General features: G+C 42.6%; 1 protein-coding gene across 1 annotated transcript in view; it reads left to right on the top strand.

Moving 5' to 3' along the window:
* Positions 1-17,568, top strand: part of LOC106599714 (solute carrier family 22 member 23) — a 61,983-nt gene that overhangs the window by 39,083 nt on the left and 5,332 nt on the right. Inside the window, exons 4-9 of the mRNA XM_014191013.2 lie at positions 23-191; positions 2,551-2,678; positions 12,667-12,769; positions 13,865-14,103; positions 14,820-14,852; positions 16,735-16,858. Coding sequence (XP_014046488.2) covers positions 23-191; positions 2,551-2,678; positions 12,667-12,769; positions 13,865-14,103; positions 14,820-14,852; positions 16,735-16,858 — 796 coding nt within the window. The remainder of the gene's footprint in view (positions 1-22; positions 192-2,550; positions 2,679-12,666; positions 12,770-13,864; positions 14,104-14,819; positions 14,853-16,734; positions 16,859-17,568) is intronic.

Here is a 17,568-nt window from a genome sequence, read left to right as displayed (position 1 = left end):
CATGTCCCTCTCTTTCTTCCAGGGATTGAGCTGTGCCTACCAGCCTGGCGTTTCTCCATGACCATGGTTGCCAGCTTTGTGGTGCTGGGCGGGCAGCTCCTTATGCCGGGGATGGCATACCTCTGTCGAGACTGGCAGGTCCTGCAGGCCGTCATCATCTGCCCACTGATCCTCATGGTCTCTTATATCTGGTGAGGACAACACCTACTTTACTCCCCATCTCAGGCAAAGCACAAAAGAGTTCTGGGACAGGCTATACCCTCCACCTGCTATAATTTGGCATCTTAGTATTGATATATTTAGCTATTTATTATACTGGTGATCCCATTGAGATTGATACTACTGATTTTAATTTACTTGGTTAGTTGCTATAGCCTACCACTCCCAATCATCATACACTACAGGTCATGATTGGGTTATATTGTAGGCTAATGTGGGTTCTATTTATCCAATGCTGATATTATGTACACTATCGGTCAAAAGTTTTAGGACACCTACTCATTCAAGGGTTTTTCTTTATTTTTACTATTTTCTACATTGTAGAACTATGAAATAACTATTAAGTAACACATATGGAATCATGTAGTACCCAAAACAGTGTTAAACAGAGATTTTTAAAATAGCCACCCTTTGCATTGATGACAGCTTTGCACACTCTTGGCATTCTCTCAACCAGCTTCATCTGGAATGCTTTTCCAACAGTCTTGGAGTTCCCACATATGCTGAGCACTTGTTGGCTGTTTTTCCTTCACTCTGCGGTCCAACTCATCCCAAACCATCTCAATTGGGTTGAGGTCGGGTAATTGTGGAGGCCAGGTCATGTGATGCAGCACTCCATCACTCTCCTTCTTGGTCAAATAGCCCTTATACAGCCTGGAGGTGTGTTGGGTCATTGTCCTGTTGAAAAACAAATGACAGTCCCACTAAGCCCAAACCAGATGGGATGGCGTATCGCTGCAGCATGCTGTGGTAGCCATGCTGGTTAAGTGTGCCTTGAATTAGAAATAAATCAGTGTCTCCATTCTTTACGGTGGGAAATACACATGCAGAGATCATCCATTCACCCACACTGCATCTCTCACAAAAACCAAGCGGTTGGAACCAAACATCTCAATTTTGGACTCATCAGACCAAAGGACAGATTTCCACTGCTCTAATGTCCATTTCTCGATTTTCTTGGCCCAAGCAAGTCTCTTCTTATTATTGGTGTCCTTTAGTAGTGGTTTCTTTGCAGAAATTCGACCATGAAGGCCTGATTCACACAGTCTCCTCTGAACAGTTAATGTTGAGACGTGTCTGTTACTTGAACACTGTGAAGCATTTATTTGGGGTACAGTTTGAGGCTGGTAACTCATAATGAACTTATCCTTTATAGCAGGGGTAACTCTGGGTCTTCCATTCCTGTGGCGGTCCTCATGAGAGCCAGGTTCATCATAGTGCTTGATGGTTTTAGCGAATGCACTTGAAGAAACGTTCAAAGTTCTCAATGTTCTGTATTGACTGACCATGTCTTAAAGTAATGATGGACTGTCGTTTCTCTTTGCTTATTTGAGCTGTTCTTTCCATAATATGGACTTGTTTTTTTACCAAATAGGGCTATCTTCTGTATACCACCTGTACCTTGTCACAACACAACTGATTGGCTCAAACGCATTAAGAAGGAAAGAAATTCCACAAATGAACTTTTTAACAAGGTACACCTGTTCATTGAAATGCATTCCAGGTGACTACCTCATGAAGCTGGTTGAGAGAATGCCAAGAGTGTGCAAAGCTGTCATCAAGGCAAAGGGTGGCTATTTGAAGAATCTCAAATATATAATATATTTTGATTTGTTTAACACCGTTTGTTGGTTACTACATGATTCCATGTGTTATTTCATCATTTTGATTTCTTCACTATTGTTTTACAATGTAGAAAATACTTAAAATAAAGAAAAACCCTTGAATGAGTAGGTGTTCTAAAACATTTGACCGGTAGTGTATGTATGAAATGAAAGTGGGAATAGCGAGGCATGGGAGAACATGGAATTGGACATTATCTGTCTTTTCTGTGTAGAATCAGAGGGAAGCTTCTTGGACCCAAGGGAATTTTCCAGCGGTGCTTTCCCACTGTAGTAACAGCCATAATAGCGTATGATAATTAATAGCTTAACATCCATTCAAAGGACCTCTACTGTACATGTTACTACAGCTGGTGTCTCTAAGGCCTGGGCAATAAATACTCATTCATTAACCACCATTTACCTTGTATTCACACTGTATACCTGATGAGCGGCAGGTAGCATAGTGGTTAAGAGCGAGAGTACAGTATTGCAGTTATTAATGAGTTTCAATCAGCTAGAAAGAATGAATGCACACACACACACACACACACACACACACACACACTTTCCAGTACCCGGGGATTCCCACAGAGCCTGAGGAAGGAAGATAATATATTGAGGTTCCTTTCAGCCTCTCATTAAATCCCAATTGGGAAAAAAGGGACTAATTTAATTGATTCAACGGTTCATATTTTATTGAGCAGATTGTTCTCTTGTTTCCATGTAGGATCTTCCCCGAGTCTCTGCGGTGGCTGCTGGCCACTCAACAGTATGGCCGCTCCAAGTGGATCATGGGACACATTGCCAAGAAGAACCAGGTTAACACCGAGCTGGACACTGATCACATCCTCACAGGTATAGTACACAGGGGAGTGGGAGAGGTCATCCCTTTTTTAACTGCTCTAGTCAGATACACTCATATCAGTTTTAGAACTGGTTATATTGATGCTGTGTAACTACTCGGCTCTAGACGTCAGTCTTCGGGCTTGAATTTCTTTCTCTGTGTATTTGCTTTGCTTTTGGTTATTTGAAAGTGGAGGAGTTTGTCTTTTTCTGAAGGGAAAGGACTTTACATCTACTATTTCTCTAGCAAGATCAACTGGCTTGTCTCTGAGACAGAAGTGCTTGGTCAGTCTGAATGGATCTGACTGACGGGGGAAATCCCCTTCCTTCCTCTATGCCTGGTTCCCATAGTAACAGTCCTCTCTCCTGGGGCCGAGGGAAATTGGCAGGGTAGTAAACCTACACCATGGCCTTCCGGATGGGACCCTCCGGACCCTTAATTAACTTTATTAGGGCCTTTCGAGGGTGGAGGGGCAGAGGCATTGATCACAGACAACAGATGGGGCCAGGTCAATCACTTTGGATAGTGACTAGATACAACCATAGGCAGTGCCATACTGTAGGCAATGCTATATTCCTCCAGTGGACAAGAGATAACTATGATAGTGACAGAGGTTATGGTATATTAGATGCCCCTTTGAATGTAACTGTTTTTATGGGTGATTTGTGTGTGTGTGTGCGCTCATTAATAGTCAAAGGTTTGGACATTCCTACTCATTCAAGGGTTTTTCTTTATTTTTACTATTTTCTACATTGTAGAATAATAGTGAAGACGTAGACAACAACTGATGGACAATATAACTCACAGGGCTGAGCTTGTTTTATGCATGTTTGCATCATGCAGGCCTATGCAACTAATAAAACATTTACTCACATCTGTCATCACTATTATGTTGAATAATTCATTCCAGTTAATCATTTGGGATTAAAACGTATAGGCAGCCTAGCCAGCCCGGATTTGAATATAAACCAAATTTGATCACATTCACATTTTCTCCTGACACACAAATGGACTATAAATGCATAACGTTACCAATTTTGTTTACCCTGACCAGATGGACAGGGCACATAGGCTGTATGCAGCTGCTATTATTTGTAGCCTACAGTTGATCAGACTGAAATAGTCTCTTTTTCATCCAATACAGCATATCAGATCTCTATTTAGGTAGCCTAGGCTGCAGCAACATTTATGAAATTAGTTTTTGCTTGTGTCTGTCCGGAGTGATTGTGTTCTCACCTATGCTAAATAAATACAGAAAGAAAGGGGAAAGCCTACTTGAGCACGTGTGGGGAAAAAATGTGCTGCCCCAGCCTCTCTCTTTAATCTCACTTTTAATGGATGATGCGATGGAAGCTATCAAGTCATTCTTTATTGATTTCGACATCCCAGAAAAGACAGTCGGAAGTTCCATATTTTCAGCAAGTAAAGCATTGTAACGTGCAATTACCGCTGAAGAATGCCTTGCATGACTAAACTGTGAGTTTTCTAGCTAATTCTATGTTCATTAACTTCTAATGACTCAAATCCCGTTAACGTGATCGATTTGACAACATCCGGTGAAATGGCAGAGCGCCAAATTCAAATTAAATTACTATAAATATTAAACTTTTATGAAATCACACATGCAGTACACCAAATTAAAGCTACAGTTGTTGTTAATCCAGCCAATGTGTCAGATTTCAAAAAGGCTTTACGGCGAAAGCAAACCATGCGATTACCTGAGGATAGCACCCCACCAAACAAACACAGGCAATCATAATTCAACCCGCCAGGCGCGACACGAAACTCAGAAAATTCATGCCTCACCTTTGACGAGCTTCTTCTGTTGGCACTCCAATATGTCCCATAAACATCACAAATGGTCCTTTTGTTCGATTAATTCTGTAGTTATATATCCAAAATGTCAATTTTTTGGGGCGTTTGATCCAGAAAAACACCGGTTCCAACTCGCACAACATGACTACAAAATATCTCATAAGTTACCTGTAATCTTTGTCCAAACATTTCAAACAACTTTCCTAATACAACTTTAGGTATTTTTTTTAACGTAAATAATCAATAAAATTTAAGACGGGATAAACTGTGTTCAATACCGGAGGAAAACAAAGTGGAGCGTGCTTTCAGGTTATGCGCCTCAACCACAACAGTACACTTCACTCGACCCTCGTTCTGAACAGGGCTACTTCTTCGTTACACAAAAGAAAAACATCAACCAATTTCTAAAGACTGTTGACATCCAGTGGAAGCGAAAAGAACTGCAAGCAACTGCCTTAGAATTCTAGATTCCCATTGAAAACTCATTGGAAAAGAGTGACCTCAAAAAAAATTATTCCTGGAACCCCGAGGGGGTTTCGCCTGCCAAATAAGTTCTGTTATACTCAGACATCATTCAAACAATTTTAGAAACTTCAGTGTTTTCTACCCAAATCTACTGATAATATGCATATCCTAGCTTCTGGGCCTGAGTAGCAGGCAGTTTACTTTGGGCACGCTTTTCATCCGGACGTGAAAATACCACCCCCTAGCCTAGAGAAGTTAAAAGTAGTTAAAACCTATGCCCCGGTTTGTCATTATACAAGGAACAAACATAACATGGTGTCAGATTGGTAGTCGCTATGACAAGACAGAGAAAAGGAGTTACTCTGCAAATTTCTGCGATGAAAATTGAATATTCTACCGCAAGTCAAGTGACGTGAGTAGTCAAAGATGATAGCTTGCAAGAGCTAGGGCAACGAGCCGCAACAACGAGAGTGACAGCAGCGAGAGCGAGGCTGCATTGGAACCTGTTGCAACATACTGAAGTAAAAGAAATTGACACTGTTCCTATTCCCCGTCATGGATAGTCTTAGTCCTCCTACTCCTATGCAGTTAACAGGCAATCTAGCTGACGATTGGAAACGTTTCAAGCAGATTCAATATCTACCTAGTAGCCAGTGGAGCAGGGGGAGATGATGACAAATTGAAAGCTTCCATTTTTCTGCATGTTATTAGAGAGGATGCATTGGACATTTTACAATGGCTTTCAGCAAGATGAGGCCAACTTGACATTGACTGTGCTAATGGCTAAATTTGAGGGGTACTTTGTACCAAGCCAGAACTTCCCATTTGAGAGAGACAAGTTTTTCTCTCATGATTAGAAACAGGGAGTCCGTTTTGACCAGTATTTGGCTGAGCTGAACACACTGAGCGAAACGTGTGAATTCGAAAATCTGAAAGACTTACTAGTGAAAGACAGGATAGTCTGTGGCATACTTGATAATGGAGTCAAGGAGAGATTGCTGCGTGAGCAAGATTAACTTTGGATATAGCAGTGAATATGTGTCGCAGCTGAAACCACCAGAGCACAAGCTAAAGAGATGTGCAGGAATGAGACGTCAGTGCATGCAATAAGAAGAGAGGAGCAACACACACAACACCTTACAAAACAAAAACAAGCTTAAGAGAGAAATCAAAACACTACTTGTGGAAAATGTGGATTCATCCACAAGCCAAAAAATTGCCCTGCAAATGGCAAATCATGTAACAACTGGGAAAAATAATTTCTCAAAATGCTGCAAAGCTGAGGGTACAAAGAAAAAGGTTCACACAGTCAAGGAGGAGATTGAATAATTCTTTGTTGATTCTGTGGAAATATGCCATGCCGTTAAAGCTGAGTGGATTGTGCCATTGACTGTGAATGAAACTATAATACCATTCAAGCTTGATACTGGAGCACAGATAAACCTGTTGTCGCTGGATGACTACAAAACACAAAGTGAAGAGCAAAATACACCGATGAAAATGTAAGGTTACTGGGGAGAACGTACCAGTCAAAGGAAGCTGCATAGTAACTTTACAGCACGAAGGAAAACCGTTTAAAGCACAGTTGCTGATCATGGAAAAGAGTGTGGTATTCCAGGAATCGATGCATGTGAAAAGCTCAATTTGTTGAAAAGGGTGTATGTAGTGACATCACAGACTGAAAATGACCAAGAATCACTACTGGCCGAGGATGTGTTTGAGGGTCTTGGATGTTTACCAGGAGAACACAAAGGTACTGATGACAAAATTACTCCAGTTGTGCATACATGCAGAAAAGTTCCACGCATGGAAAAGATGGACATCATCACAAAAATGGATGAACCTACAAACTGGGTAAGCTCACTGGTTATTGTAGTGAAAAAGAACAGTGATCTCAGGATATATCTAGACCCGAGATCTCAACAAAGCAATCAAGAGAGCATTTCAAGTTGCCAACCAGAAAAGAGATAATGTCGCAGTTTGCTGGAGCAAAGTGGTTCAGTATGCTTGATGCCTCATCAGGATTCTGGCAAATGAAGATAGACGATGCAAGCTCAAGGCTATGCACATTCAACACATCTGAGGGCAGGTACAGATTTCTTTGTCTACCATATGGGATTCTCTCAGCGCCAGAGGTCTCCCACAAGACAATCCACATGATCTTCGAGCACATTCCAGGAGTGGAGACCATGATGGATGACATCATCGTCTGGGGGTCCACAAAAGAACACGACGCGAGAGTGAGACAAGTGCTGGACCTGACACGGAAAGTCAACATAAAACTAAACAAGGACAAATGTGAGTTTGGTGTGAAAACACTTACCTTCGTGGGAGACGTACTTTCAGAGGATGGAGTCGTACCAGACCCGAGGAAAACATTAGCCATCAAAAACATGGAGCGCCCGAAGAACAAGGATGACGTGAGATGCTTCATGGGCATGATCACCTACTTTGCTTAGTTCATACCTCAACTGTCAGCACAGTCCGCTCCACTCAGATGTCTCCTTGAACAGAAAAACGAATGGGAAGGGTCCCATGGACAGGAAAACTGCTTCAAAAACCTAAAGAACACAATCACAGAAGAGCCATTGCTCAGGTTCTATGATCCAGCGAAAAGCACAAGGATTTCTGCAGACGCGTCACAGTTTGGCCTGGGAGCAGTTCCTCTGCAATAGCATAACGACACATGGCAACCCGTCGCTTATGCATCCAGAGCCTTGACAGGCGCAGAGACAAGGTATGCACAAATAGAGAAAGAACTACTGGCGAGCACATACGCGTGCGAAAGGTTTCACCAATATGTCTATGGACGACTTCGAAGTATTAGCCGACCACAAACCATTGGTATCAATCATGTCTAAGCCACTGAATGATTGTCCAATGAGAATCCAGAGATTGTTGATCAGACTGCAAAAGATTGATGTGAAGATGAGCCATACCCCGGGAAAGTTCATGTTCGCCGCCGACACGCTTTCTCGAGCAGTTGACAAGAGATCTTCGACACACAGAAAAACACTGAGATTCAGGCCTACGTCGACATGATCGTAGCATCACTTCCTGTGTCTTCTGAGAAAATGGAGCAGATCAAAGAGAGACCACATCTGACCAAACAATGATAGAGTTGAAAGAAACAACACTGATAGGATGGCCCGCACAGAAAAACAACTGTCCAAGGAGAACACAGGATTACTGGATGTGCAGAGCTCACCGTTGTGGATGACATAGTGTTCAAAGGCAACAAGATCGTCATTCCCATGACACTACCTAAAGAAATTCTACAGAAAATACATGAGGGCCACTTGGGTGAAGAAAAATGCGAACCACGAGCATGAGAAGTAATGTATTGGCCAAGAATGAACCAGGAAATAAGCCAGACCACTGCTTCATGTGAACTGTGTTTGCACTACAGGCCAAAGCAGCAAGCAGAGCTTCTAAATCCTCATCCAGTACCCAACAGACTCTACTACAAAGTTGGAGTTGACCTTTTTGACTGCAATGGCAAAAGTCACATTGTTGTTACCGACTACTACTCAAACTACCCTGAAGTAGCAACACTGCCAACCACCTTCAGCAAAGCTGTAATCACCTACCTGAAATCAGTCTTTGCAAGACATGGGGTTGCGTCTGAACTGTACTCGGACAATGGCACACAGTTCTCAAGTTTTGAATTCTAATCGTTCGCTAACGACTAGGAATTCCGACACAACACCCCAACTACCCAAGGTCCAACGGCTTAGCAGAGGTCAGTCAAAATTGTCAAAGGTCTGATGAAAAAGGCACACGATGGAAAGGGGGATTTCCTAAAAACTCTGATCTACCGCAGCGCACCACTGCAGAACTCACTTTCACCTGCACAAATGTTGATGGGACGTCGCATCAGAACCAACCTACCCATCCATGAGGTTTGCTAACACCCGAAGGTGCTCACAAAGTCAAACTCGCGAAGGAAAAACAGAAAGACAAACAAAAACAGTGACACGACAAAAGTGCAAGACACTTACCTGAACTGAAACCTGGAGATCATGTACGACTCCAAGACATCACTACAGGAACCATGACTGACGACGAACGCTGTCCATCTGTTTCAGGAAGCACTTCAGCAGAACGATCAAAAAGGACTCTGAGCCCCTGAAAGGCTTATTGAGAATTGCTTTAAAAAAATGTAAAAAGGGGCACCTGGACTGAATGTTTTGTTTATGTGAAAAGAAATAGAACCACAATAGAGTATTGTTGGACAGACTATATTTAGTTGGGGAAAAAAATACATCAGAATATGTTCATTGCCTTTTAAGTGATGAGAGCAATGTAAAAAAAAAAAGGAAAGAAATGTGTGTTATTGTAAATTGCGTGTTATGCAGGTTGAGTAAACAAATGTGATGTGACGTGTAGTTACAGAGAAAAGTAGTTTTATTTTAAAGGAAGGAAGATGTAGTCTAACTGTTATTAACACGTCACCCAGCAGGCTATGCGGGGGGGCAGGTGGTATAGTAGTTAAACAGGTGTATAGTAGTTAAACCTTCGCCCTAATTATAACGCTCTAAGCTTCTCAACACATAGAACCCCCCCCCCCCATAATGCTCTGCAGCACAACCCCAACACAACGCACTAGGTTCATTACCTGATCCTAATCCTATGATTGGATGGACAACATATCACTTCATACTGCAAAAGCTTTAATTGGTTGTAGGTCGTCTTACGGAACTGGTCATAATGACCATGTAGGTCTATGGAAGGGGGTGAGGCCTACGAGCCTCCTTGGTTTTATGTTGAAGTCAATGTAGCCAGAGGAGAATATAAGCTAGCTGTCCTCTGGCTACACCATGGTGCTACCCCAGTGAGTGCTGTTGAAGTTACCATAGACCTTCATTGCAAAACAGTGTGTTTTAATAAATTATTTGGTGACATATTAATATATTTAGTATAGTTTTATCTAAAAAGGCTAACTTTGTTTCACTATTTTTATTGATATTACATTTCAATGAGGAGGATGGTCCTCCTCTGAGGAGCCTCCACTGATTTATGTATTTGTTTACTTATTTATATGTACTATATATATATTTATGTAATAGTTTACAGTACAGGACCAGTCAAAAGTTTGGACACACCTACTCATTCTTTATTTTTACGATTGTCTACATGGTGGAACTCTAGTGAAGACATCAACACTATGAAATAACACATATGGAATCATGTAGTAATGAAAATATTTTTGAGATTCTTCAAAGTAGCCGGCCTTTGCCTTGATGAAAGCTTTACACACACTTGGCATTCTCTCAACCAGTTTCACCTGGAATGCTTTTCCAACAGTCTTGAAGGTGTTCCCACATATGCTGAGCACTTGTTGGCTGCATTTCCTTCACTCTGCAGTCCAACTTATCCCAAACCATCAAAATTGGGTTGAGGTCGGGTGATTGTGGAGGCCAGGTCATCTGATGCAGCACTCCATCACTCTCCTTCTTGGTCAAATAGCCCTTACACAGCCTGGAGGTGTGTCGGATCATTGTCCTGTTGAAAAACAAAGGATAGTCCCACTAAGCCCAAACCAGATGGAATGGCGTATCGCTGCAGAATGCTGTGGTAGCCACCATCTCACCACCTCCTCCATGCTTCACGATGGGAACCACATGCGGAGATCATCCATTCACCTACTGTGAGTCTCACAAATACACGGTGGTGGTTGGAACCAAATATCTCAAATTTGGACTCATCAGACCAAAGGACAGATTTCCACCAGTCTAATCAAATCAAATGTATTTTTATATAGCCCTTCGTACATCAGCTGATATTCTCAAAGTGCTGTACAGAAACCCAGCCTAAAACCCCAAACAGCAAGCAAAGCATGTGAAAGAAGCACGGTGGCTAGGAAAAACTCCCTAGGAAAAACTCCCTAGAAAGGCCAAAAACCTAGGAAGAAACCTAGAGAGGAACCAGGCTATGAGGGGTGGCCAGTCCTCTTCTGGCTGTGCAGGGTGGATATTATAACAGAACATAGTCAAGATGTTAGAATGTTAAAATGTTCATAAATGACCAGCATGGTCAAATAATAATAATCATAGTAGTTGTCGAGGGTGCAACAAGCACGTCCGGTGAACAGGTCAGGGTTCCATAGCCGCAGGCAGAACAGTTGAAACTGGAGCAGCAGCACGGCCAGGTGGACTGGGGACAGCAAGGAGTCATCATACCAGGTAGTCCTGAGGCATGGTCCTAGGGCTCAGGTCCTCTGAGAGAAAGAGAGAATTAGAGAGAGCATATTTAAATACACACAGGACACCGGATAAGACAAGAGAAATACTCCAGATGTAACAGACTGACCCTAGCCCCCCGACACATAAACTACTGCAGCATAAATACTGGAGGCTGAGACAGGAGGGATCAGAAGACACTGTCTTTGCTTGCTGTCCATTGCTTGTGTTTCTTGGCCCAAGCAAGTCTCTTCTTCTTATTGGTGTCCTTTAGTAGTTGTTTCTTTGCAGCAATTTGACCATGAAGACCTGATTCACACAGTCTCCTCTGAACAGTTGATGTTCAGATGTGTCTGTTACTTGAACTCTGAAGCATTTATTTGGGCTGCAATTTCTGAGGCTGGTAACTCCTAATGAACTAATCCTCTACAGCAGAGGTAACTCGGGGTCTTCCATTCTTGTGGTGGTCCTCATGAGAGCCAGTTTCATCATAGCTCTTGATGGTTTTTGCAACTGCACTCGAAGAAACGTTCAAAGTTCTTAAAAGTTTACAGGTTGAATGACCTTCATGTCTTAAGGTATTGATGGACTGTTGTTTCTCTTCGCTTATTTGAGCTGTTCTTGCCATAATATGGACTTGGTCTTTTACCAAATAGGGCTATCTACTTTTTACCACCCCTACCCTGTGACAGCACAACTGATTGGCTCAAATGCATTTGGAAGGAAAGAATTCCAGGAATTTACTTTTAACAAGGCACATCTGTTAATTGAAACGCATTCCAGGTGACTACCTCATGAAGCTGGTTAAGAGAACGTCAAGAGTGTGCAAAGCTGTCATCAAGGCAAAGGGTGGCTACTTGGGAAGAATCTCAAATATAAAATATATTTTGATTTGTTTAACACTTGTTTGGTTACTACATGATTCCATATGTGTTATTTCTTTCTATGATGTAGAAAATAGTTAAAGAAAAACCTTGAATGAATAGGTGCGTCCAAACTTTGACTGGTAGTGTGTGTTTTATATTCTATTATACAGGGTGCATTTCGAAAAGAGTCCTAGGTCTCATATCTTCCCTGTCCAAATAAAGATTAGATAACACACACATTATCTAGCCTACTGAATGTAACATAACTAACCCCTGAAAAGGGCCTTCCGTTTGAGGGCCAATTTTATACTAGGTATTATGGCTATGCCGCTAGGCCAGAGGCTGACTTCAAAGCTCCATGATTGTATAGAGAGAAACATTGAGTACAAACTTGGAATGTTGCCCGTCACGTGCATACATGTATGTGTGTGTGCACATGAAGAAAGCGGAGGTTTGTTTTCATAGCAACACCTCGTACTTCAAAACATCCATGCTATGATCTGCGCTGTCCTGGGGTGTTGACTTCCTAAGACATTCCTCTTTCAATTGTTCGTTCATTCACTCACTTGTCATCTCCCCCCCCACTCTATGAAGCCCTTTGGTTGGCTGTGTACAGCCTGTAGATGAGTGCATTGTGGTCATATTTACCTGATTTCTCTACGTTGTTTCAGAGCTGCAGAAAGCTCTTCAGAAGAAACCCAAAAAGACATGTATTGTGAAGATGGTGGGGACAAGGAACCTGTGGAAAAACATTGTGGTCCTCTGCGTGAACTCGTAAGTATCTTTTGTTTGTGTGTGTGTGTGTGTGTTCCTGTGTGAGTTTATGTAGTATTGTGTGCTTGTGTCCATGATGTAGCTGCCAGTCAGACAACTCTGGGTGTTAAAGCGATACTTCTGGATTTTAGCAATGAGGCCCTTTATCTACTTCCCAAGAGTCAGATGAACTTGTGGATACCATTTTTATGTCTCTGCGTTCAGTTTGAAGGACGTTTCTCACTTTCATTTGCGCAACACCTATAGCGCAATGACTAGAAGTCTATGGGAACAGCTAGCATTTTCCTGTAGACTTCCAGTCATTGTGGTAACACTCGTTATCATTGGCTCCTGAAACGACCTATAAACCGGTGTGCCGTGATTATGGGACTATTGACCTGTCAGCTCGATGCAGCATCATCCAGCAGTGGCCGTCTGTGCTTTTAGCAGGCCTGTCTGTCTGTCTGTCTGTGTCTGTCTGTCTAACTGTCTGTCTGTCTGTCTGTCTGTCTGTCTGTCTGTCTGTCTGTCTGTCTGTCTGTCTGTCTGTCTGTCTGTCTGTCTGTCTATCCATCAGTCTGTCCATCCCTCTGTCTTCCTGTCTCTGTGCTGTTTGCAGTCCTGTCTCTCTGTCCGTTTGTCTGTCCGCCGGTCTTTCTGTTCGTTGGCCTTCAGAACAAGCTTCACCTCTCCTCACTCACGTAACCCAGTCATTTGTAGACAGCAGACTTAGACACAGCCCTGGCTATTTCAGTGCACAGTGTCCCTGACTGTAGTCTGACCATACATTTTTCATGAGCTGTGTTCTTATGAGAGAACTGGAGACGAGCAAGAGGGTTTGTGTGCTTTTAGTTTTGTTTCACAGAAATTCACTTTCCTCTTTTTTTTTTCCCTTCTTCCTTACTCTCTGTCTGAACTTATATGGTCTTTCTTTGTCCTCTCTCCCAATATCCCTCTTTCTTTCTCTCTGTCCTCTGTACACTCATCTCCTTACTCCTTTCTCCATCTCTTGCACTACCACACACCCATTATCCCTGTCTTCATTATCTCTCTTTTCTCTTTCCTCATACCCTTTCCTCGCTCTCTCTCTCTTCTCTCCTTTCTCCCTGTATCCAGACTGACGGGCTATGGTATCCACCATTGCTTTGCCCGCAGTATGATGGACCACCACGAGACCCACGAGTCCACCATGTTCCACAACTTCTACGCTGACTACTACACCATGGCGGGCATCGCAGTGGCATCATGCATTGCACTGTGCCCGGCAGTGTCCCTGATGGGGAGGAGGGGAGGCCTGCTCATGTTCATGATCATCACTGCACTGGCATCACTGCTGCAGCTAGGCCTGCTCAACTGTGAGTAGCCTACAGTATAATACGCATATGGTATAGTGCACACACACACACACAGCTGCCTCTTCCTATACGCAAACTATGCACTGCGTGTAAGGCCCCGTGGCCACTAGGGGGCCCCTGACCAAAAAAAAACATATTTTTTTCTGTTGCGAGTTAGAAAAGTACAACCCACATTTCGAAATTTGGTAGTGCATCAGCGGTCTTCCACTTATGTCAGTCAATCAATTAGCCAGTGTCAGCTAACATTGCTAGGTAAGGTAGTCTAGCCAGCTAGTCGGGCCTAATCATCACCAAATTACCGACCTCCGGGCACGCAGGGCATGTGCTCAGGGGCCCTGACCTCCAGGGGGTGGAGGTGAAATAGTTTTTATAGTTGTTTTTGAAGTTGAGTTTGACTGTAGGTGTGTGGGAGGTGGTCTCTTTACTGTGTGACAAGGACGGATGTTGTCTGAAATCTGACCGAGTACTTAGTCCTTTTTTAAAGAGTCACTTAAATGTTGAGGGAACATATATTTAACCTAGACCTACAAATACACCTTGAGATCATTCAAACAGCAAACATATTGTCTTGTTATTGCTATGGTGTAACCAATGTGTGTTTTGTGACTGGAAATCTCACTGTGGGCAGTGTGTGTGTGTGTGTGTGTGTGTGTGGGATCATTTGACTACATATTAACCTGTTTCTGTTTTCCTCTCTCTCCCTATGGCTCCTATAGTGCTGGGGAAATACAGTGTACATCTCAATATAGGTACAGTACAACCATCGATTTCTCTCCTATTCATTCTAGTGGGAACTCAGCCCATATTTCCCTGGTTGCTGTACCCTAGACTCTTAACTAATCAATAGCCCATCATTCTGGGTCTTAACTGTTTACTCCATTATAATCAGCTTACTTGAAATACTGTAGCTGCTTGATAAAAAACCAACAAGGTCCTAGGCAGATGAGAGAATTCCACAATAAATTGATAACCAATCTACTGTCTTAAATGTGGTTCAAGCCGTTAGAAACACATTATGATGGCTGGCTAGCTGCAGATGTCTTAACATGATTTCTTTGATGTGATTAGACGAAGATTGGAGGAACTCTGACATTTGTGTAAGATTGGAGGACACTAAGAAAATGTCAGTGTTCCACCATAGTAGCAGAAAAACAAGGGGGCTTTGCAGTGTGTTTGTTGAGCAATAGAGGTGGTTTAAAGCAAAAGTTGATTTTTCACTATCACTGCGACCTAAATACTGTGACTTGTCCTCTCTCTCCCCTTCTCCCACTCTCCCACCCACTCCCTAAGAACAACAAAGTCAAACTCATTGCAGAGTTCAGTCAGATCCCGATAGAGCAAACCATGGCGTGTCATTTCTGTTTGCCGACTCTGACGAGTGACAGTTCAAACACAGGCACCATGTGACTGTGGCTCAGAACGCCCGTAGGCATCAAGGAATAAATACATCTCTCAAGGACAAGCTAGCTGCATTCTGTTTACTGCATAAACACACATTCAGATCCAGCCTGCTTGTCCTTCAGTGAAACGGAACAGCTAACACATGAAACCAGCGGTAGGCTAGTTGTACAACTTGGTAGTACTACAGTCCATTATAACAAATAAACCTGATGTTGACTGTGTAATAACCACACTACTGCATGGTATTATAGTACGTTATATGGTTTTATCGCCATCGTTCATCAGAACTTTTTTTGATCTTGCCTGGTCTTCATGTAACTTCTTACAACTATTAGAAGTCTTCCTGTCTGTGTTTCACTTCCCGATCCTTGCTTTGTTCTGATGATCCTCTCTGTTTGGCTTGGTCTCATTGACCCTAGCTAACCCTACTAGCCTCTAGCCCTCTTCTTCCCCTGTGTATTTATCTAGCTCCTCTCTTATCTCCGTACTCTCTATCCCTAATCCTCCACCTGGCAGCAAAATTAGCGTGGCCTGTTGTCTGACAGCCAGAGGATTAGACAGGAGCAGCAAACTGATCTGAGTTGTGCCTCAGATTATCCGCTTAGGTCAACTTAAACATGTCTCATTCAGCAACAAACTAATCTGAGACCAGTTTCAGATGATCTTCTGTCAATTTAAACATGTCTCATTCAGCAACAAACTGAACTGAGACCAGTTTCAAATGATCGTCTGTCAATTTTAACACGTCTCATTCGGCAGCACTGTGTGAGTTAGTTCTAGGATTGTTTAGCTGAGGATCAGACAGATAAACGTCAGGGTAATCCGTCATGGCTAGTTTAGTTTTAAATGGATAACATGGTCAGGGTGATGGACAACATACAGGATGCTCAACAACATGCACTCATGGGAATTATGTAACAGTCTAAGTAGGTTTAATAGGATCATCCTACTACTTCAATAACAACCTGCTCTTAGGAGAATGTATTAGGTACTGTTCATCAGTGCACTGAGCCTTCTCATATGAGAATCATTCATTCAGGGTTAGATATAGTATTTTTCTATTGAGTTAATCTCACCTTTCTACAGTACATTAGAATGTATTCTCTCTGTATGATGGCTGGATAATTAAGTTTGTTTTCTTGCTATGCAGAGTACTCAGATACACAAATCTCAACTTAATTCTGAGTCGTGTTTAATGGCTGACTCGTGTGTTGTCGTCTGTCTGTCCAGAGCGCTCGGATACGCTGAAAAAGAACTTCTCCATCGCCTTCTCCATCATCGGCATGTTCTCCTCCCACGCTGTCAGCAACCTGAGCATCTTCTTCTGCGCTGAGATCACCCCCACCGTCATCAGGTAAGCCCACCCACACACTTGGAACGGACCAGTGGAGGGGACGAGGGGGAGGTGAGGGATAGGTTTCAGAGGGGGCCGTCAGTCAGGATATGTGCAGGCCAGGGTTGAGGAGAAAGCTTCATGGAAATCAAAAACAGGGTTTCCATTTTCTTCCCCTTTTATTCAGAGATGGGTTGGGTCAAGTGTCTGGTTAATTTTATAACATTTTACAGAACATTCACTCTGTCAAGCTATGAAAAACATACTGTATACATCTGGAATTGGAGAAAGAGAGGTGTGGAGTTTTGAAGGTTGCTGTCATCACGTAGTGTGAAGGGAAAATAGCCTGTGTTTTGTGATGCGCACTATCATAGTAGAATGTAGTCGCAGTCTGATCTCAATAGAGAGGTTCATGATTCAGTGTCTCTGACCTGCCAGGATATCACCAGAATATTACTACCCTGCTATAAGCACTTAAAATGAGTGTGTGTGATCATGGCTCTCTTGTTAAATGCACAACCATAATAAAGGTGTAGTTCAATATCCATATTTCTATATTATTATTAATTTATTTAACCTTTATTTTGACAGGGAGTCATGCTGAGACCGAGGTCTCTTTTTACAGATCAGCCTTGTTTTGAATTAGCCTTTCCCTCTCTTGACAAACTGACACAGCTTTGGATCATCATCATCATGATGCTGTGTTGTATTATGTAAGGTGTGGTGCACTG

Source organism: Salmo salar, chromosome ssa03, assembly GCF_905237065.1.
Source record: "Salmo salar chromosome ssa03, Ssal_v3.1, whole genome shotgun sequence".
NCBI classification, from domain to species: domain Eukaryota; kingdom Metazoa; phylum Chordata; class Actinopteri; order Salmoniformes; family Salmonidae; genus Salmo; species Salmo salar.
Note: the sequence above shows the minus strand (reverse complement) of the source record. Positions and strands in the feature narration are given on the sequence as shown.